A 22,399-nucleotide genomic window follows, 5' to 3' on the forward strand; every position below is an offset into this window, starting at 1 on the left:
ACCCAGCCTGGTCAATCTGTGCTGTGAGGCGAGCAAGACACAGGCCTTCAGCAGGAACATAAGAAATGAGCCTGTCTACGCAGAGATATCAAAGACGCTGGGAACCACTGGACCCGTGATCAATGCTGGAAGAGGGACAAGCACCTGGGGGCCACTTACTGCAGGATACATGTCTACACTGGAAAACAGCGTGTTCTTAACATGACAATGAAGACAGGACATCAATCATCATCATGTTCCTGTTACGCCTCTGGCATTTAGGGCCGTGACGACGCTCCTCCACTCCTGTCTGTTTCCAGCAAGTCTTTCAATGGTTCCTCAGCTGTGACTCCACAGCTCTTTGCCATGTTGTTTTCGGGTGGCCTCGTTTTTGCTTGCCTTCAGGTGTCCATCTTATCGCTACTCTGGTGATGGAATCCATTTCCATCTGAGGCACATGAATGATCCATCTTCAACACCTCCTGGCAATGATGGTGCTCAGATCCTCTTGGCTGCACTGTGTGAACAGATCTTGGCTGGAGATTGTTCTAGGCCAAAAGATAAGGAGGATTTTTCTGAGGCAGGTTTTATGGAATGAAGACAGTTTGGACATGGCATACACTCTCATTCCCCAGCATTCTGCACTATAAAGTAGTGTTGAAAGTATGCAGCTCTGATAAATCTTGAGTTTGGTTTCGGTGTTGTATTTGGATGATTTCCAGATTGTATTTAAGCTCCTGAAGGTGTTCCTGGATTTATTGATTTTGTTCCAGACGTCCTGGCTTGTTCCACCATCCTGGCTGAGGGTGCTGCCCAAGTATGTGAATGTTTCTACATTGGTGAGAACATGATCCTCTAGCCGTACTGGTGATGGTGAGGCAATATTGAAGGTCACGATCTCTGTCTTATTGCGGTTGATTTTCAGTCCAATGCACTGAGTCAAGTTGTTTTTTCTTGTGTATGGTGTTGGGTATGTGGTAGGAGAGCGACATCATCTGCGAAGTCCAGGTCTTCAAGGGATAAGCAGAGACAGGACAACTTGGCTTTTAACTCAGGTTAGCGGCTCAAGTTCAATCCTAGGCTGCCCTATAGGCTTGAACTTGAGTTGCTACCCCAAGTTGCTGAGATGGGGAACGGAGGCACAGGGAGGCTAATTGACTAACTCAAGGTCACAGGGGGATTCTCTGGCACTTTGACTAGGCAGAACAAGGATTTGAACCAGGGTCTCTCACATTCCAGGCGACTGCTCTAACCACTGGGTTGGAGCAAAATAACCAACTGAGCCAAAAGCTCCCCACATCCAGCGGGGTTTGAAACTAAGTGCCTGGAAAGATTCCTTCAGCCTGGACTCACCCCAGAGGGGGTGGGTCTCATGGAGCCAGCTAGCCGTCTCCCCTCCCCCCCCAAGGAACCTCTGCCTCCCAGCCAGATCCAGAAGCTTCCCTCCATACACGCCTGCAGCCCCGGCGACCCAAGTGGGATCTAAGGGGGTGTCTTGTCCCACAGGGAGCTGGGCATTCCCTACAGCTGCATAGACAGCAATCAGCTGGCATCTTTCCTATGATGGAGGTGGCAGAGGTGGGGTGGGGATTTTAATCCTCTCTTTGCCTTCTCCCACATGGGCTCTCTGCAAGAGGGTGGAGGTGCTCGTCAGATATCGTCCTGGGGGGGGGGGGCGGGGGTGACCTTGTCAGTGCTAGATTGGGGGGCTGGGGGGAGAGAAGAGCAAACTGCAGCCACCATGCCCAGGCAAATGGAGCCCAAGGTACGGAAAGTCTTGGTCTGAAGGATGCACCTTCAGGTTGTCAGCGCCCCCTTCTGGGCTGCAGGGGAGACTGCATGGCCCCAGGGCTTTAAGATGCGTGGGGCCTCCTGGGTTGGGTCAAGCCTGGATTCGCCTCCTCACACAGTCCCCCTCGGTCCCTGGCCTGGGTGCTGCAAAGCAGGGCCCCACGCGGCTGCATGCTGGGCCTGTGCTGAGAGCTAGCCCTGAGGTCTTGTTCCATAAGGAGGGGAGGGATCCTAGCAGAGGAAATGGCCAGTGTCGGCATGAAGAGTTGGAATTAGCCTTCGCTCCCTGCCTCAACGGCAGAGGAATACAGGGATGCAGATGGCAGCCTTGGAGTAAGCGTTTGGAGGATCCAGTCCCCATGTGCATTTCCCTTCCTCGCCTCTCTGCCCGAGGCCCCAGCCTGGCGTCTCCCGGGGATTGTCACAGGACACGGGTGTCACACAGTCTGCGCTGGTGTCTGGAGAGGCAGAGCTGGCTCCCCATTAGCCTGTAGGGGGCGCTGTGCAAACTCAGGGAGTAACATCCTTCCTAGGATGTTCCTACATTCTGCATCCACAGCTGGCTGGGAGTCAGTCAAATATAAATGTCTGAAAAGAGGCTTTCAAAACCCAGGAGTTCCTGGAGTAGAAAGTTCCCCTTGTTGAAACTGGGTGGATGAGCTGCGGTTTTTCCTCAGTTCCTTTGATACGTTGCCTAATGCAGGCTATGGATAAAGAAGCATCTGATTGCTAAGCCCAGAGATTTAGGGCAGGATTCATACTTTATATCTTCAGAAGACCTAGTAAACAGGGCTGCACTCTCTAATCCTGGGAGCAGGTTTGTACCTGCTCGCTTCGTATAAACCATGTCGGCTGCGCTGATTTCACAGTGCGGTCGAGTTCAAAACATCGCCTCCGGGGTGAAATGTTTATTGCAGGAGAGATGTTCAGAAATGTTTGTCGAGAGAAGAGAGGGACGGGCAGCTGGATAGCAGAGCAGAGGCTGTGCCGGACCCTCTCAGAGCAGCAAAGAGTCAGGCATATTCCAGTCTGGGAAGACCCCATCTCTGCAGTGATGCATTCTACCCTGTGAATTTGGCAACCTCTGCCCATCTGTCTCTGCCCACTGGGCCATCCCTAGCCCCACACCCCTTCCCATTGGAAGGGCTTGGGTGATTGGCTGCGAGGAGACACAGCAGGGGTTTTCTGGGTCTTGATGTTGCACTGGGGATGGGGGAAGAAGGCTGTCTTGTGCCAGAAAGATGCTGGCTAGGGATTGCTAGGCCTCCTTCTCAGGAAGACAAGGCCAGGTAAGAGGGAGCAGGGTGTGACGCGGGGCTGAGGAAAGGTTACAGAACCTGTGAAGAAGAAGTTACAAAGTACAGACAAATCACACAAGCATCTGACGCAGTGGGTATTCAGGCAAAACTCCTCTCCGTAAGGATCTCAGGACTGGGCCAGTCTCTGGTTCCCGGGCAGTATCGTGATCCAGGGGCACACATGTCATGGAGCTGAGCTGCAGCGTGGCAATCTACTCTATACAAGGTCACGCAACAGATCAGGACTTGAGCCAGGTTCTCCCCCATCCCAGGCTACTGCTCGAATCACCTAGTAACCCTTCCTCTCTGAACAGCGCAAGCTGGGTGAGAGCAAACAACCAGCTAAGCCAAAAGTTCCCCACAGCCAGGGTTTGAAACAGAGCCCAGAAAGGTTCCTTCCGCCTGGACTCGCCCCAGGGCGGGGAATCTCTCTATTCTTGTACAATCCTGCAGAACACACAGAAAACGGTGCAGACAGGAGCTGTGACCCGCAGCAGGACAGAGCCCCCAGCATGCCCCGGAGCTGCCACATGATCATTTGGCTTGGCACTTTAACCCGTGTGGATTCGGAAACTGGTAATTGGATGCCTTGTGGCTTGGCAGCTGCCTCTGAACGGAGCAAAGTCCCACGTCATGTGTGACCCCCTGGGACAATGGCCCTGCAAGAGTGCAACAGCAGTGCCTGGGGAAAACGCAGTACTTACAGGATCTTCAGGCTGTAGAGGCCACAAAAGGCTTCTCCTGGGATCTGGGAGAGCTGGTTTCCAGAGAGGCGCCTGCAGAAAAGAGGAGCCGGTGTCACATCAACATCTCTGTAATGCCGGTGCTTTGTCAGAGGACACTTAATAACTTGCACCTCGTGCCTCTTGCTACAGCCTAGGAGAAGACTGTGGATACGACTGAATGCTGAACGTGAGATTCGCGCTCAGTACCCCGTTCATTAGCGTTCCCCTCTAGTGGCTAACCCACGAGAGGGGATAATGGCCTTCTACTACTGCTGCCAGCTAATGGTGAGGGAGGCTCATGCTTCTAGCAGGGCAGGACCCAAACTCAGTCCCCAGCGATAACCCATGGCTGGGGCCATTCCATGCCCCACTGGGAGAGGACTCTGCGCTACAGCCACGAAGGCAGGAGAGAGGCAATGAGGCTTGTCTCTGCCATCGTAAGAGGCCTTGACTCTTTTTCCTCCATAAAGATAGCCACTAACCGTGACTGCAACGAGAAACCCGGCTTTGCTGGCCTAAAAGCTGGAAGTGATGGCAGAGCAGTGTGGGAACGACCCCCCCTTGCTAGGGCACAGAGACCATGGTGGCACTGCTGCTGGGGTTATTCTCCCCTCTGTTCCTATGCCCTCTTTTGCCACCCTCTCTGCCCTGGCTGGCACCTGCCCGTTAGCATGCCCCCACCGCTTCGCCAGACTGCGCAGGTTTAATGCTTTCCCCATAGGTCAGTCTCTCCAAACCCCTGCTCATTGGGGTCACGCCTCTTTGAACTCCTTCCAATTTATCACCATCACTGTCGAAGCACTGAGCAGAGCCATGAGTTCATAGCCAGCTCCAAACTCCTCCAGAGCTCAGGGGGGTTTGGGTGCCCTGGATCACACTCATTGCTACAGGAGACTTTGAGTGAATAAGCAACAGGATAGAGACTAATGCAGAAAATATCATGATGCCACCACATAAATCCATAGTGTGCCCACACTGGAATACTGTCCACAGTTCTAGCCGCCCATCTTAAAAAAAGATATATTAGAATTAGAGAGGGGCAACAAAAATTATTAGGGGCACGGAACAGCTTCCGTCCGAGGAGAGATTAAAGAGACTGGGACGTTGCAGCTTGGAAGAGAGAAGAGGGGAGATGACAGAGGTCTATAAAATCACGACTGGTCTGGAGAAAAAGTGCTGTTTACCCCTTCACATCACACAAGAATCAGGGGTCACACAGTGAAATTATTAGGCAACAGTTTTAAAACAAGCATAAGGAAGTACTTCACACAATACACCGTCAACCTGTGGAACTCATTGCCAGGGGATGTTATGAAAGGCCAAAAGTATAACTGGGTTCAAAAAAAGGGAGTTAGATCAGGTCATGGAGGATAGCTCCAGCAATGGCTATAAGCCAAGATGGTCAGGGATGCAACCCCATGTTCTAGGTGTCCCTAAACCTCTGACTGCCAGAAGCTGGGACTGGACGGCAGGGGATGGATCGCTCAATAATTGCCCTGTTCTCTTCATTTCCTCTGAAATATCTGGCACCAGCCATTGTTGGAAGACAGGATACTGGGCTAGATGGACCATTGGTTTGACCCAGGATGGCCACTCTTATGTTCTTAGAGGAAGACAGGGTTCAGAGACAGGTGACAAGAATGATCGGGGCAGGGAAAAACTCCCACATGAGGAGAGACTGTAACGATTGAGATAGTTACCTTAGCGGGGAGGCGAATGAAAAGGGGGCACAGTAAAGGAATACAAAGTGGCAAACGCTCTGCAGAAGGGAGAGTGGGAGCGCCTGTCATCTCACAACATGGGAACAAGGGGACATGACATCAGAACGTGGCAAAGTCAAAACCAATAAAAGAAACCCTTTTTCACACAATGTGGATTGGCCTGTGGAACTAACTGCCACAAGATGTCATTGAGGCCACAATCTCAGTAAAATTCAAAGAGGGTCCATCTGGGTATATTTCACTTAAATCAATGCCCTGCCATTGCTAGGGCCTAGGGCATTGCTGGCACCTCAGTCCCTCCTATTCTTTGCCTGTAGCACACAATAGTTGAGTCTTCTGAGGGCTGTAAAACGTTAGGCTAATTCTGGTGGTGGGGCTTGGTGTGGGGTGGCAGGGTGGGGCTGGTGGCCTGTGCTATACAGGAGGTCAGATCTGGTGATCCCTTCTGGCCTTGAACTCTATGACTCCGTTCACATGGATTTTGGCCTTTTGGTTTTTCGAGGGAAACTCTAGCATTTACGTAGAGCCCTCCCCGACTCCTCTGCTCCATTCTCTGAGCAGTTCTAATAGTTACAGTCACTTTTACAGATGGTGACTCAGGCACAGAGAGGACATGTGACCTTCCCATGATCACATGGGGGCTCTGTCACAGAGCAGGAACCGAAGCCAGATCTCCTGAGCCTAAACCCAATGCCTTGGCCACAAGGCCCTGTCGCCTCCTCAAGGTGGAATGTATCTGCCTCCTTGGTATTGCTTGCCGGTGCCTGATGCCAGCGCACTGGAGCAGCATCACCAGCTCCATGTGTTCAACAATCCTGAGCTGGGTCTCCCAAAAATCATGAGATTAGTTTTTAAAATCTCCGGATTTTAAAGCTAATCACTGCAGTCACTTTTTCAAGCTCTGTTCTGCAACCATGAGGTCTAGAAACTTACTTTTATTTTTAAAGAAACCGGTGATCCTCATTTATTCACATGACTCCAGGAGATGGGGCTTTAACATGAAATCCCATGAGACTCATGAGACATGGCAGCACATCCATGGCAGTGGTGCCACCCAATGGCTGCGGGTGAAGGGCTTTCACAGGTCCTCCCGATGCCCTCATCAGGTGTAAAACTCAGCCACCAGTACCTGAGATCGGGCATAGGTATGATAGGGGATGTAGGAATTAAAAACTGGCAAGAAATCCAGTTCCTTTTTTAAAGACGTGGGTGTGAACTGGGTGCTAACTGACAAATTCATTTCAGAAGCTGCCACGTATATTTCAGTGAGTGTTTTGAAAAAGGCCAAAGACTGTTGGCTGTAAGACGCTTCTGGGATCGGCACCAGGCATGCCCTCTCACCGCTGGCCATGCGCGGTTGTGCCGGTGCCAGCCCCAACTCAACCTCCCGCCCCACCGCTGGAATCCAAAATTGCTCCCATAATTAGGCCTCCGACAGCATAAATAGCACAGGGTCGTCTCTTTAACGTGCGGGCGCAGGCTGGAACCTGCCTCTTTGCAGTACGTCAGCTGCCTGGCAAGCTGGGCTGTTTGTCACCGGGGAGTGCGATTGGGTGAAACTGCTCCCTTTGACGGCCGATTTCCACATGGGGAGAGGATGCCTGGGAGATGAGACTATGGGGGGCGGGGGGGGGGCGGGGGGAGAAGCTTCCAAAGCTGCCGCCCCTGGCTAGTTTAAACAGCCACCACACAAAACCAGAGGCAATGCTGGTTCCTGCACCAGGAATCTTGGGGGTTCCCCTGCAGATGAAGAGAGGATGCATGGGGGGGGACGGGGCCATTCGAACAGCAGCCAGTTCTCAGGTAGATAGGAATGTACCAGATACATGAGAGAGGGAGACATAGAAGGCTGCTCTGAAATGGACGGGGTGTGGGGGGGCGAGGATGTCCTGCAATGGACGAAAGGGGACATGTCCCCTCTGCACCCTTAGCTCTGCAGTTGGGGTTTTAAAAGGAGAGTCAAAATGGGTTAGACTGCTGCATGCCCTTATTCGACAGTATGCTTCTGGGCTTTTACGTGTGCAGCTGCAGGTGCGTGTTGATGGCTGTGAACGCATATGCAGAGGTGTCGAGTGTGTCTGCAGGTGTGTTTACAGGCATCCGTGCGCAGGCTGGTCAGCCTGTGGGTGCGCAGACATCACAATGGGGTGCGCGCACACTTTTGTGGCTGTGCACGTGTCCATGGCTGTGGATACGGATGTGCTACCTTCTCCCAGACTGTGCCCCACCTTGCTGGGCCCCCCAGCAGGGCGACCCAGAGCAGAGCCCTGCAGTCCCTTCCCTCCCAGACTAAGCTTGTAAGGGGGCACTTGGATCTGAACGAAGGACCACGTGATCCACAGTCAAACACTCTATCACTGAGCTACACTCCCGTGACAGGGCCAGGTAGGGGCTTGCACATGTCACACTCAGCAGCAAGGACGCTTGAGTGGGGAGGGGGCAAGAGTCGGGGAGGTTCCTGGGGAAGAAGCCACCCACCCCAGCTGGCAGTGTCCTATTCACCCCATGGTGGGAAGAGAGTTACGGGGGGTAATAAATCGGGGGGGAGGGGAGGGAGCTGGCTGTCAGCACTAGTGTCCTGTTCCTAGTCATTAGGTTCTTTGGCCATTTAACGTGGCACACCCGAGACACAATGATCCCCCTGTGCCCATGGTGCTGCATTCCCATGCTTATTGTCAATCAGCAGCCTCCTCCCTGCTGAACTCCCCCTTCCCTTCCAAGCTCTCTTGAAGGTCACCCCCCTGGTGGGCAGATTCCTTCCATTAAATGCATCCTTGGAAGCCAAAATACCATGAAGTTCAAGCAGACGGAGACTCTCCCCTTTGCTTTCATTCACAGGGGAGACGACTCCTCTCACAGTGATGCTGACAATGGCAGCTAATTCGGGACCAGCGGCCCCCTCTCCCCCCAGTATTACAGTTCACCCCTTCCCCACAGGAAACTGGAACTATATTTCCAAGCAGCCCGTGAGACCCGAGCTAGGGAATTCACCCCCCTAGGAGCACGAATGGGAAGCTGCTCTCCTTGGAAGGGGTGTCAGTCCACCCCAAGAAGATAAGCTAGGGCTATCTCCACTCCAGCTCCAGACCTCAGACACCCCCACATCTGTTTGGGGTATGCAGGACTAGGGCTCAGGCCCTTCTCGCTAAGGGACAAGCTCGACTCTGCTATCTCCTCTGGAGACACCAGAGCTCCCATCATTGCAGATCAGAGTCAGGAAGTGGTGAGGGGTCTGCTGCAGTGGTAACTGCTGAGAGGCGTGGGAAGGGCAGGCAGAGGGGTGGCAGCAGCATCCTGCGGGGCTGGCTCATTCCCTGAAGCCAAATAACGTTTGCCACCCAGAGATTCTTCCCATAGGCGCCGACCTTCATAGGAAGCCCACCCATCCCCACCCACCTATCGTCTCTCATTCAGCATCTGGATATCGACTCCTGCCAACCTCCATCACGTTTTCAAACAAGAACCTCCATGCTTTCCCCCAGGCTGCCCCTCACGCTCGGGATAAAGAACCACAAAGCCACCTCATTCTCCTCCTGCAAAATCCTTTCAGAACTCTCCTTGGCTGTGATGCCTATAAGCCACTTGATGACAAGCTGTCTCTCTCTAGTTCTCTGATCTGGCTGGTGGGTGTGTTTCTAATGCACCTATCCCTTCGTGTCAGCACCAAGGCCAGGCTGAACCTATGGCTGACCAGTATGGCCCCCCAAACTGAAAAAGGTCAAATAGTTCGGTTTGAACCAAACTTGAAGTGTTTTTGGTATTTCTCACCAAAATGGAAAGCTCCAGACATTTCGTTTCAAGTCAAACAACTTTTCGTTCGACCTTGGATAAATTCCTTTTTTTAGTTTTTCAGTTCATTTTTTCAAGCATTTTTCACCTTCTGAGGGTTTTTTTATTAGCTGAATTTGGAAACAAAAAGTCAAAATCTTTCCTTTCCGAAACAAAACACTGACATTTCCAAAAATATTTTGTCAGTGGTTTCCCCCCCTCCCAGTTAAAAATAACTCACCACATTTGACCTAACTTCACAAATAGTTTTGGTGTCCTGATGTGCCAGCTGTAGCTGAATATGCTCTCATACATAGATCAGAGCTTCTCAGGAGTGGGTAGAAGCCAAACAGGGCTGCTAAGGTCCTGGAATGCAAGGCCTGAGGCCAGATCTATACTAAAAAGCTACGTCAACCCAGCTATATTGCTCATAGGTCCGAAGAATACACACACACCCCCCTCAGCGATTTAGTTAAGCCAACCTAACCTCCCATGTAGCCAGTGCTAGGAGGACCGAAGAATTCTTCCGTGGACTTAATTACCGCCTCTTGGGGAGGTAGATTCATTACAGTGATGGGAGAACCCCTCCTCGCGCCGAAGTGAGTGGCTACACTGAAGCACTGCAGCTATGCCACTGCTGCAGTTTAAGTGTAGACATAACTTGAGTCTGTTCTCACTTCCACAGGTGTAAATCAGGAGTCAAGCCAATGGAGTTACACAGGTGTAAACATGTTGTAAATGACAAGAGTCAAACTAGTTATTTCCCTGCCCTAACTGGTGTTTGCAATTTTTCCCAGTTTAGTATCACCTACAAATTTCACTCACGTGCCCTTTACTCCCTTCTGCCCTGCTCATTAGACAGTGTGTTAAACAGGCCCTTTCTAACACTGCTGCTCCCTGTGGGCCCCACCAAACCTTCTTCCAGCTCTGTGCAGTGTTGGTTAATCTTGTTCATGGCCTTTGAGACAGTTCAAGCCACAGGAATGTTCATATCCAAGCCAATTTGGATCCATCTGCCAAGTAAGACCATGTCTACACTACAGAATTAAGTTGACCTAACTTATGTCAGCATACAGCCATCGCAGTAATTACTTCGCTTGTGTGTGTTGACACTTTGCTCTTTGTGCTGGCGGTGCATGGCCTCACCAGGAGCACTTGTATCGATTGTACTGTGAGGATGGGGCATTGTGGGAGGGCTCCTGAAAGCCAGTAACAGTTGACATGAGCAACTCAGCGTCTACACACCGACACTGCATGGACCTAACTACACCACCTGTGGAGGTGAAGGAGTTCTTAAGTCAGTGTAGTTGGGCAGTGCCGCTGGGCAGGAGAGATGTGTAAGTGTAGACACTTCCATAGTTAGGACAATGTAAGCTGCCCTTGTGTTGACCTAACTCTGTAGTTTAGACCCGGTTTAAGATTTAATGAGATGTAGCTGCTTTCCCCAACAACCCAATACAGGACATTAAATGCGTTTCCTCCATCCCCTTATTATATAAGCTGTCCAGTTTCTCTAACAAGGTTAGCTCTGTCCAAACCCCCCAGCGCTGCTGGTGAATCACGGTTTTATTAAGGATCTCTCAAGAGGCACTCTGTTTGAATGGACCTTTTTGGAAATGTGCCTGTAGGACTGGTGGGAAACAGTGTCCCTGTCCTGTGAGAACTGGTGAGATTGTGAAAAATTTTCCCACCCTGAATTGGAGGGTGGGGGGAGGGGCAGAAGTCAAAATTGGGACAAAGTCTCAAGTCTCTGTGAACCAAAAATCTTTTTTTGCATCATTTCAATTTCACACTTTAACATCTGAAAGAATTTCGGTTTTACTATACGGTCAATTTTGAAACATGCCGTTCATTTCAAAAGTGTCAAAATGAGACAGCCCGACAATTTCCAAACTTCTTTCCCTTCCCCCCCAAATGTTTTTGAAAGACGGAAAGTTTGTCTGACTCTTCTCTGTGAGATGGTTCTGTTTCGGCAAATCAGCATTTCCAAACAAAAATATATTTAGTGGAAAAATTCCGGATTAGCACAAAGGGCCTGGTTCCATTTATATTAAGGCCTCTTTGTTGTGCTGTGGGGTGATGACTGGAGGAATTCTCCACGTACCTCAGCGGCTTTTATCACCCTGTGAGCTGTTGCAGTATTGTAAAAGGGGAGAGCTGGGAGGCAGAATTCTTCCCTGGTAACCTAAAGGGAACCTGGAGCAGATGTAACTTCTACAGTAAAGCCCCTTCCCACTGCCAGAGCCGTGCAATTTGTGCAAAGCAGAATCAGGCCCAGTGTCGTTTATGTTTGCACCATTGTTGCTCAGAGCCAAATATTCAGTTGCTCAGCACTCATAACTGGGGCCCAGATTTTTATAAAAGCTCAGGGTCCAACGTGCACCTATATTGCTGAGCACTTGTGAAAATCTGGTAATTTACTGTGGTGAACAATGGGAGCTGAAGCCTTTTGAAAGTCTAGCCTAGACTGTAGGTGCTAAGCTCTTTTGAAAATTCTGGCTATGATGCATGCCTGAGTCTGTGGCAAGCCTGACCACAGCTCTGAGGGGTTTTAGTGACCCATGCTTTTCAATCTGCTGTTGACTCTGAAACCTAATGTTGGAAAGTTAAAGATCAATAACGTTAACAATATCACTGTCGAGCATCTAAACAGAAACATCTGGCTTTGGTGATTCTCCACCATTATGGGTCACAGTGAGAGATTAAGAGGCAATGGGGAGCCACTGGCTGTCAAGGGTAACAAAGGCAGGAGATGAGAAGTTCAAATCCTGTGCAAATCTCAAATCCATTTTATCCCAGGGAAGAGAAAAGGGAAATTCATCCAATCCCTAATGCTCTGGCAAATCCTCCAGATTCACAGTTTGCAATTTCCCAAATGGAACAGTGCATTGTGGGTAGAAAATGCAGTGTGGTGCAATGTAAAGTTCTCTCAGAGTAAATGAAAATGAGAAATTTCCTTTTGCATCAAGGGGCAGCAAATGAGCTAACCACCACTTGCGGCAAACCGAAGCCTATAGACAAGGGAAATGCGCTCCCTAAAATGCTCTGGTTTCAGATTTATTTGAAGCTGCTGCGGGAGTGTCAGTGCCCCCACTATGTCACAGAAATGTTAGTGGCTGTATTGTTATGCCCAGGGCTGGGTAAAACCTCCTTGAAGCTAGTGGACATAATAGCCATGCTTCATTCAGGAAGCATGTAAAAAGCAATTAAGCTCCTTTATGGAACAGATAGATGAAACACAGGAGCCACCACCCAAAGCACAGGCCACATGCAAGGCTAGCTAGAAATCTGACATATGTGGGTGGAGGGCTTTGAGTAGGGGATGAGTAGGCTATAAAATTGTAGTGTATAAAATTGTAGTGTAGATACTTGGGCTGCAGCACAGGCTCCAAGATCCTGCAAGGAGGGAGGGTCCCAGAACCCAGGCTCCAGCCCAAGCCCAGATGTCTACACTGCAAACCATCCTGGTTCAGTGACAAAATGAAGGCAGTGGTTAGAAACAAAAAGGCAACATATAACAAATGGAAAAAAGTGGAAATAGAGAGCAATCAATACAAATTAGAAGCTCGGAAGTACAGAAAATTGATAAGGGAAGCTAAAGACATCAGGCTGGCAGGGCCAGTAAGTACAATAAGGATTTTTTTTAAAGTATACTAGGAACAAAAGAAGTCCTAACAATGTGCCAATACCATTGTTAGTTGGTAAAACTGTTACTAATAATTCAGAAAAGGTAGACGTATTCAATAAGTATTTCCATTCTGTATTTGGAAGGAAGCAGGATAATGTGTTTGTATCATGTGAAGGTGATGGAGTACTTTCCAGTACATTAGTAATGGAAGAGGATGCTGAACAACATCTGCTAGGGATAAACATTTTTTAAATCAGTGGGCCTGGAAAACTTGCCCCCAGGAGTCTTAAAAATGTTGGCTGAAGAGATTGCATGCCCACTGGTATTAATTTTTAATAATTCTTTGAGGGAAATTTCAGAAGACTGGAACAATGTTAATGTTGTGCCAATGTTCAGAAAGGACAAGCATGATGACCTGGAAAATAGAATGGAAAAGCTGATCCAGGATTCAAGTGATAAAATATTAAAGAATAGGAATAGAATCAATGCCAGTCAACATGGGTGTATGGTAACTGCAGAGATAATATACTGAGATTTTTATAAGGCATCTGATTTAGTACCACACAACATTTTGGATTTAAAAAAAGAAAGAGCATTACACAATATCAATGAAGCATACATTAAATTGGTTATGAACTAGCTAATTGACAGATCTCAAAAAGTAGTGGTCCAAGGGGGAATCTTCATTGTAGGGGTAGTTACTAGTGGGGTTCTGCAGAGATTGGTACTAGGTCTGATCCCATTCAGCATTTGGGTCAGTGATCTGGAAGTAAACGTAAAATCGGGGCTGATAAAATTTGCAAATGAAAGAATAATTGGCCGAACAGAAAACGATGAGGACAGGACCGTCAAACAGAGCGATCCGGATCATTTGGTACAACTGAACGCGAGCGCCTAGTGCGATGCTGTGGCAAAAAACACGGATGCAATTCTTGGCTGGATAAGCAGGGGACTTTTGAGGAAGGAGGTGATATTGCCTCTGTAAATGGCATTGGTGAGACCGGTAGTAGAACACTGTGTCCAGTTCTGGTGTCCACATTTTTTAAAAGGCTATTGAAAATTTGGAGAGGGTGCAGAAAAGAGCCATAAAAATTTGGTGGCTGGAGAAAATGCCCGACAGGAAGAGACAGAGCTCAATCTGCTCCGCTTATCACAACGAAGTTTGATATGTGACTTCATTACAGTGCATAAATATCTTCATGGAGAGAAAATAATGGATACTAAGGGGGACTTCGACCTAGAAGAGGAAGGCAGAACAAAAGCAGATGGCCACACAAATTTAAATTAGAAATTAGGCTCACATCTTTTAACAGGGAGGCTGATGGATCATTGGAACAAGCTATCAAGGAAAGTGATGGATTCTCCATATCTGAAAATCTTCAAATCAAGACCGCATGCCTTTCTTGAAGATGCTTTAGCCAAGCACCAGGTATTGGACTCAGTACAGTGGGAACTGGGCGAAATGTAATGGCCTGCGATACACAGGAGGTGAGACAAGATGATCTAATGTCACCTTCTGGCCTTAACATTAAAAATAAAATCACATGCCTTAGAACACATGGAGCTCCGTCTGTTTCACTTAACAAAGAAGAATAAAGGGTGACTTGATCACAGCCTATAAGTTCAAGGAATGGTGGAAGCCCCCACTGGAGCCTGAACAGTGATCCTGCCCCCCATGCCTACCCTTCCCCCCGAGTCCCCACCCTCACACACCCTCTCTCCCCAAGTCACCACCCTTGCACTTCCCCTTCTCCCTGAGGCCCCACCCCTTCCTGCAAGGCCCCGCCCCTGCACCACCTCTTCCCCCAAATCCCCACTCCACCTCTTCCACCCAAGACCTGTCCTCCGTCACTCGCCCTTACGGCCGGTAAAAAGTGATGGGGCCATTGCCCTCCGTTCCGGGGCCCTGATAAGTGCCTCTGTATGGAACAGAGTACAGCTATTGAACTTGTTATTCAGGAGATCTGACTAGATGATCAGAGTGGTCACTTCTAGCCTTAGAAACTCGGAATACAATCGAAGCGTCTCAGAAATGTCCCCTAATGCAGCACCGCTACACCCCAGAAATCTGAATGCCCAACAACGCCATGACTCTAGGCCATACCTGCGTGCTACCCCCTGACGCTGGCCCTGGCTTTTATATGCTGAGAAGCCCTGCCATAAACCACCACTATGACACAGAAATCCACATACCCCAAAATGCAGCAACGGGATGTGTGACAGAATGCAGCACCGGGTTGTCCGACAAATAGCAGTGGCCCGTAACACAGCACTGCTTAATGCCACACCAATACCATCGCTCAGGAGTATCCATGCCCCATAAAGCAGCATTGCTGTCACTTAAATATCAATGAGTGTAACAGGTCGAGCATTTACCGCCACGGCATCTCCTGCTGGTCATTCAGGAATTAACTCATCCCAACCTCAGAGCGCCTCCTGCTGGCCAGTGTTTCTTTTGTTGTCACTACTTGTCTTTCACGATCAATCTCCACCACTATACTTCAGGCCCCGCGTCCCTCCCGGCCCACGGTGCCCTTTCTCCTGGGTACTGCCCCGTGGCAGTACCCCCACACTCAGGGTCCTTCCCTGCCCAGGGAACCCCAATCCCCTAAGCCCATCATGCCTCAATGACCGGCTGCCAGTCTTCATCTAGCCCCTTCCCTTAAGGGTAAACTGTAGTCTGAAGTGGCCACGCGTCATTGGCAAGGGGGTTGGACCTGCTGCCTCTTCCTCCCCTGGCTGCTTCCCCACAGCCCTCATACCTCCTCCAGCCCTAACAGCAAGGCCTCTGCCTGGGGGCTTGCCAGGCTGGAGCTTCCCCAGCTGCTCCTGCCCTTCACCAGCACTGTCCAAAGTACCCATGTCTCCTTCAGGCCCATCTCACTCCAAAGCTGGAGAGAGACTGCCCACCTTCTGGCCCTGCAGCCCTTTTATAGGGCCCAGCCTGGCCCTGATTGGCTGCCTCCCAGCCTTTTCTGATTGGCTGTCCGCCCCAGCCCTCTCCAAGGGCTGGCTTTTAACCCTTTCAGGGCCGGAGCAGGGTGACCGCCCTGCTACAATGACCCAGCATGCGGTACCGCTGGGTTGCAGAAATGTCCGCGCCCACAATAAGAATCGACCCTGTCACACAGAAATGTGATGGGTCTATCCTGCAGCGCTGCTTTTTCACAGAAACGGTCAGTGTCCAACAACGCTGCACCGACACGTCCCGAAAACCCCGGCACCCCACAACGCAGCTCGGCTGTATCACACCCATTGCGGTGCTCCCTCGAGCGTCGCACAGCTGGTTCACAGGAGTATCGAGGACCTAGGCACCACCACGTCGCAGAAACGTCAGTGCACCAGACTGCGGCATGGCGAGATCAAAGAAACGTTAGTGGGTCGAGCTACGTCGCAGAAAGGTCATTGCCCCTGAAGGCAGTGCAGCTGTGTCATAGGAATGCCAACGCCCCATAAGACAGTATCACCATGCCACAGAAATGTCAGGTCCCCACAATGCACTGCGTCCCAGTAAAGGCAATGCCTCGTAACCTTGGACGGCTGGGTCAGAGATGCGTCGGGGCCCCTGTAATGGGATGCGCTGACTCAGCACCTCACCCACTGCTATGAAGCGAGCGCTGATTGAAAGACAAGCTGTTGGCAGAGGTGACCAATTAACTGAGGGACGACCCAGCTGAGGGGCTAACGGGGTGGAAGTGTCCCCAGCTGGTAGGCCTGTGTAGGCAAACAGGAAGGAAGTGCTGGGAGAGGGCAGGGAGCCAGAAGGAAGGCAGAAGTTGGCAGGACTGGCTGCTGCTACGACTACTGTACCCTTGCCCAGAAGCAAGGGGGGAAGCTGGCTCTTGATTGTGAAGGTAGTTCATAACAAAGCACCCTGAAGGTTGAGAAGACCTGGAGTGGTTGTGGTCAGCCACTGAGCTGGAAAGGACTCTCAGGGGACCACCCTGTGACAGCCCCGTATGCCACAGTCATCTCAGTGTCCCCATGGCACACAACTGCCTTGTCACAGGGAGCAGGGCTCTGGCCCCTCCACCCCACTAGCAAGCGAGAGAGATGGGGCGAGATGCACCACAGACGGCCCAGAGGAGGAAGGATCTCCACCTTCCCCTGCTGAGATCCCAGAGTGCTGCTGTCCCCTGCAGACACCAGCGGGGGTAGCAGGCCCCTAGGCTAGTTGGTGGCTGTGTGGTCACCCACCGGCTTCACAGGCACCCGCCCTTCCCCACCTCCTCCTGTTATTTGTTGCCTGCGCTTGTTGCGCCTTGTCTGTCTGCATCCTTTTCGCAGCGGGGCTCTGACCCCTGACTGGTGCTCCCTGGTGATACTCCAACCCCCGCGCACAAAGCACAACCCCCATGAAAACAGGCCCTGCTCTGCCAGGAGGAGACCCAGCGGTGGGCAACCGGCCACACGTGCCCCGAACCGGGAGAGGGTGCGAGGCGAACGGCCATGGGGGACACCTGTCCACTGCTCCACTCCTTTCTGCTGGCACCGAGCGCACATGCTGGGGTTCGAAACGCAGTAACAAAAGCCTTTGCTAGGGAACACATTTCAACATGTTCGTTTTCCCAGGCCAGCTTTCAAAATCCCCTTTCTATTGCTTCTGTGCCGATTGCCCTTGTCTCACTTGGCTCCTGGCTTCAGGCTGCATTAAGTGGGATTTATTAGCAACTTTAATCAGCTGAAAGAAAAGAAAAGAAAAGAAAAGAAAAGATGCTAACCTCCAGGCCCCTATTTCAGGAGACCCCTTTCCCAAGGAACTGGAGCTGTCTTTCTTGGCAGGCAGAGCTAGCCAATGCCTGTGCGGGGACTGTATATGTTCCCCACACTCTGTTGCCAGCGTCAAATGCAGTTTGATTTTTCCCCACTCCAAAGCTCGAGGTGGCGGGGGGGGGGGGGGGGGGAGAGCGCGGGCAGCAGGGGGTGCCAAGAATGCAGTCAAACGGCCTGACAGACAGCTGTCAGGGAGCCATCCTGGGAAGGCAGTCCCTGGATATGTTGCTTCTTCAAAGTCAGATGAAGCTGAGCATCTGCTATCCCTGGAGGCCCCCTGGGGCTATATCATTGATTGCATTTGTCTTCTGAAGAGCCCTTGAAAGAGAAAGAGCCCTTCTTTCACCTGAAGAGGTGAAATATTAATGAGTCACAGCTCACGTCTGAGTATCATTATTTCATTTTACAGGTGGGGAAACTGAGGCACGGAAGGGGGAAGTGACTCACCCAAGACCACACAGTGAGAGTTAATGGCTGAGCCAGGAAGTGAACGCTTGACTCCCAGTGCAGTGCCGTAACCACAAAGCCATCCTTGATCCCTAGTGATAAATGAACCCTCCACTGCTGCCAGAGACAATGGGGGAGGTGGCTGGGGAGCGAAAACCTGGCAACCAGCTCTGCAGTGCAGCCTAATGAACATCACGGCAACCACATGCAGCTGCAGGACAACTAACTGTGGCATGTAACCTATCACTTAAATCACCCACTGCACACAATGACTGGAGGGTTGCTAATGTGAAGCTGATCTTTTTTAAAAAGCTTCATGGACGATCCTGGAAATTACAGGCTGGTAAGATTAACTTCAGTACCAGGCAAACTGGTTGAAACTATAGTAAAGGACAGAATTATCAGACACAGAGATGAACATGATATGTTGGGGAAGAGTCTGCATGGTGTTTGTAAAGGGAAATCATGCCTCAGTTTGTTAGAACTCTTTGAGAGTGTCAACAAGCATGTGGACAAGGGGGATCCAGTGGATATAGTGTACTTGAACTTTCAGAAAGCCTTTGACAAGGTCTCTCATCAAAGGTTCTTAAGCAAAGTAAGGAGTCATGGGATAAGAGGGAAGGTTCTCTCATGGGTCAGTAACTGGTTAAAAGACAGGGAACAAAGGGTAGGAATAAATGGTCAGTTTTCACAATGAAGAGAGGTATATAGCGGGACTATACAGAGGACTATATAGAGGTCTAGTGCTGTTGAATGAATTCATACATCTTCTGGAAAAGGGGGTGAACAATGATACAAAATTGCTCAAGATTGTTGACTCCAAAGTTGGCTGCGAAGCGTTACGAAGGGATCTCACAAAACTGGGTGACTGGGCAACAAAGTGGCAGATGAAATTCAATGTTGATAAATGCAAAGTAATGCACATTGAAAAACATAATCCCAGCTATACATATACAATGATGGGGTCTAAATTAGCTCAAGGAAGAGATCTTGGAGTCATTGTGGCTAGTTCTCTGAAAACATCCACTCAATGTGCAGCGGCAGCCAAAAAGGCGAACAGAATGTTGGGAACCATTAGGAAAGGAATCGATAATAAGGCAGAAAATGCCATAATGCCTCTATATAAATCCATGGTACATCCACACCTTGAATACTGTGTGCAGTTCTGGTCACCCCATCTCAAAAAGATATATTAGAATTCGAAAAGGTGCAGAGAAGGGCAACAAAAATGCCCCCAAATGTCGCCAGAATGATTAGGGGTATGGAACAGCTTCCACATGAAGAGATATAAGGTGGACTATAAGGTGGATAGAAAGCTGGCTAGATTGTCGGGCTCAACGGGTAGTGATCAATGGCTCCATGTCTAGTTGGCAGCCGGGATCAAGTGGAGTGCCCCAAGGGTCGGTCCTCAGGCCGGGTTTGTTCAATATCTTCATAAATGATCTCGAGGATGGCGTGGATTGCACCCTCAGCAAGTTTGCAGATGACACTAAACTGGGAGGAGAGGTAGATACTCTGGAGGATAGGGATAGGATACAGAGGGCCCTAGACAAATTAGAGGATTGGGCCAAAAGAAATCTGATGAGGTTGAACACGGACAAGTGCAGAGTCCTGCACTTAGGACGGAAGAATCCCATGCACCATGACAAACTAGGGACCGAATGGCTCGGCAGCAGTTCTGCAGAAAAGGACCTAGGGGTTACAGTGGACGAGAAGCTGGATATGAGTCAACAGTGTGCCCTTGTTGCCAAGAAGGCCAATGGCATTTTGGGCTGTATAACTAGGGACATTGCCAGCAGATCAAGGGACGTGATCGTTCCCCTCTATTCGACATTGGTGAGGCCTCATCTGGAGTACTGTGTCCAGTTTTGGGCCCCACACTACAAGAAGGATGTGGAAAAAATTGGAAAACGTCCAGCGGAGGGCAACAAAAATGATTAGGGGGCTGGAACACATGACTTATGAGGAGAGGCTGAGGGAACTGGGATTGTTTAGTCTGCGGAAGAGAAGAATGAGGGGGGATTTGATAGCTGCTTTCAGCTACCTGAAAGGGGGTTCCAAAGAGGATGGATCTAGACTGTTCTCAGTGGTAGCAGATGACAGAACGAGGAGTAATGGTCTCAAGTTGCAGTGGGGGAGGTTTAGGTTGGATATTAGGAAAAACTTTTTCACTAGGAGGGTGGGGAAACACTGGAATGCATTACCTAGAGAGGTGGTGGAATCTCCTTCCTTAGAAGTTTTTAAGGTCAGGCTTGACAAAGCCCTGGCTGAGATGATTTAGTTGGGGATTGGTCCTGCTTTGAGCAGGGGGTTGGACTAGATGACCTCCTGAGGTCCCTTCCAACCCTGATAGTCTATGATTCTATGATATTGAATTACTTGGGGCTGTTCATCTTAGTAAAGAGAAGACTAAGGGGGGTTGTGATAGAGGTCTATAAAATCAGGAATGATGTGGATAAAGTGAAAGGGAAGGATTATTTACCCGTTCACATAACACAAGAACCAGGGGTCACCCAACATAACTAGGCACCAGGTTGTAAACAACCATAAGGAAGTACTTCCTCACATAACACACAGTCAACCTGTGGAACTCATTGCCAAGGGATGTTGTGAAGGCCAAAAATATAACTGGGTTCAAAAAAGCGTTAGATAAATTCATGGAGGATATGTCCATTAATGGCTATTAGCCAAGAGGGGCAGGGATGCACCCCATGCTCTGGATGTCCCTAAACTTCTGACTGCCAGAAGCTGGGACTGGAGGACAGGGGATGGATCACTTGATAATTGCCCTCTGAAGCACCTGGCACCAGCCCCTGTCGGACTGGGATTATGTTATCCAGTGTGCAATACTTTGCATTTATCAGCAATGAATTTCAACTGCCATTTTGTTGCCCAGTCACCCAGTTTTGTGAGATTCCATTATAACTCTTCGAAGTCAGCTTTGGACTTAACGATCTTGAGTAATTTTGTATCATCTGCTAACTTTGCCACCTCATTGTTCACCCCCTTTTCCAGATCATATGTGAATATGCTGAACAGCACTGGTCCCGGCATAGATCCTTGGGGGACCTCGCTATTTACCTCTCTCCATTGCGAAAACTGTGTCCTAGCCTTTGTTTCCTATCTTTTAACCAGTTACTGATCCATGAGGGGACCTTCCCTCTTATCCCATGTCTGCCTGTACAATTGATGTTAGGTACTCTGGGAAAATCTCTGAAGAGTTCATTGGAGGGAAGGAACAGGGTAGTGCATGAGATACACTCAAGGATGGATGTTCCGCCCCCTTCACAAAGACATCAAATATGCTGAAGAGAAGATCTCTAACTGTCCGAAGAAGACGGACAATCTCCAAACAGGACACTCTGGTAAGAAGAGAGGACAGAACATTCTGCAAGGGACAGCAGGACAGCAGAATGGGGTGTGGGAGCAAAGGCATGAGATATAACTGCAAGATTGGATGGGGTTCTGGAGGCGGTAGGCAAGACGTGACTGGTGCTGATGGTGCACTGCTGATGCACCAACATCCTATTCTGGCATTTCCTAACTCCAGAGTACTTGACTTTGCAACCTTCATATTCTTTTAATATAGTTTTTGTCTATTTAATTTCCTAGATTTTTATAAACCCAAAGTGAACAAACAGAAATTCCATCATGTGGCATCATATTGACACCCACCAGGGTCATCAGCAGGGTTAGAAGCCTCTAGAGCAGTGGTGGGCAACCTGCGACCAGTCAGGTTAATCCACTGGTGGGCCATGAGACAGTTTGTTTACACTGACCATCCGCAGGCAAAGCTGTCCGCAGCTTCCAGTGGCCGTGGTTCGCCATTCCCAGCCAATGGGAGCTGTGGGGAGCTAATTGTGCTAATTATTAAATTACTACACTCTCTCTCTCTCTCCCTCTCTTTTCTTTCTGCACATGATACATGGAATCAAGTCATGATCACTGTCAGCTAGGCAACCATTAATTGCCTAGCAAGGGGAATACTGAGTAGAAGTGGGAAAACAGTATTACCTTGGGACACAGATTGAAATACTGTGTCCAGTTCTGGTCTCCACACTTTAAATATGATGTTGAAAAACTGGAAAGGGTTCAGGAAAGAGCTGCAAGAAGGAATCAAGGTCTGGAGAACCTGCCTAATAGCAGGAAACTTAAGAAGCTTGAACTTCATAGCTTACCCAAGAGAAGGTTAAGAAGTGACTGCATCCTGGCCTATTAGTGCCTACAAGGGGAAAACGTTTCCAGTATAAGAGGGCTCTTGAATGTAGC

General features: G+C 49.7%; 1 protein-coding gene across 1 annotated transcript in view; it reads right to left on the minus strand.

Moving 5' to 3' along the window:
• The window catches only part of LGR6 (leucine rich repeat containing G protein-coupled receptor 6), a 202,528-nt gene that overhangs the window by 111,902 nt on the left and 68,227 nt on the right, over nt 1-22,399 (minus strand). The window contains exon 3 of the mRNA XM_007054310.4: nt 3,773-3,844. Within this exon, the coding sequence (XP_007054372.1) occupies nt 3,773-3,844 (72 nt within the window). The remainder of the gene's footprint in view (nt 1-3,772; nt 3,845-22,399) is intronic.

This window comes from Chelonia mydas, chromosome 21, assembly GCF_015237465.2.
Source record: "Chelonia mydas isolate rCheMyd1 chromosome 21, rCheMyd1.pri.v2, whole genome shotgun sequence".
NCBI classification, from domain to species: domain Eukaryota; kingdom Metazoa; phylum Chordata; order Testudines; family Cheloniidae; genus Chelonia; species Chelonia mydas.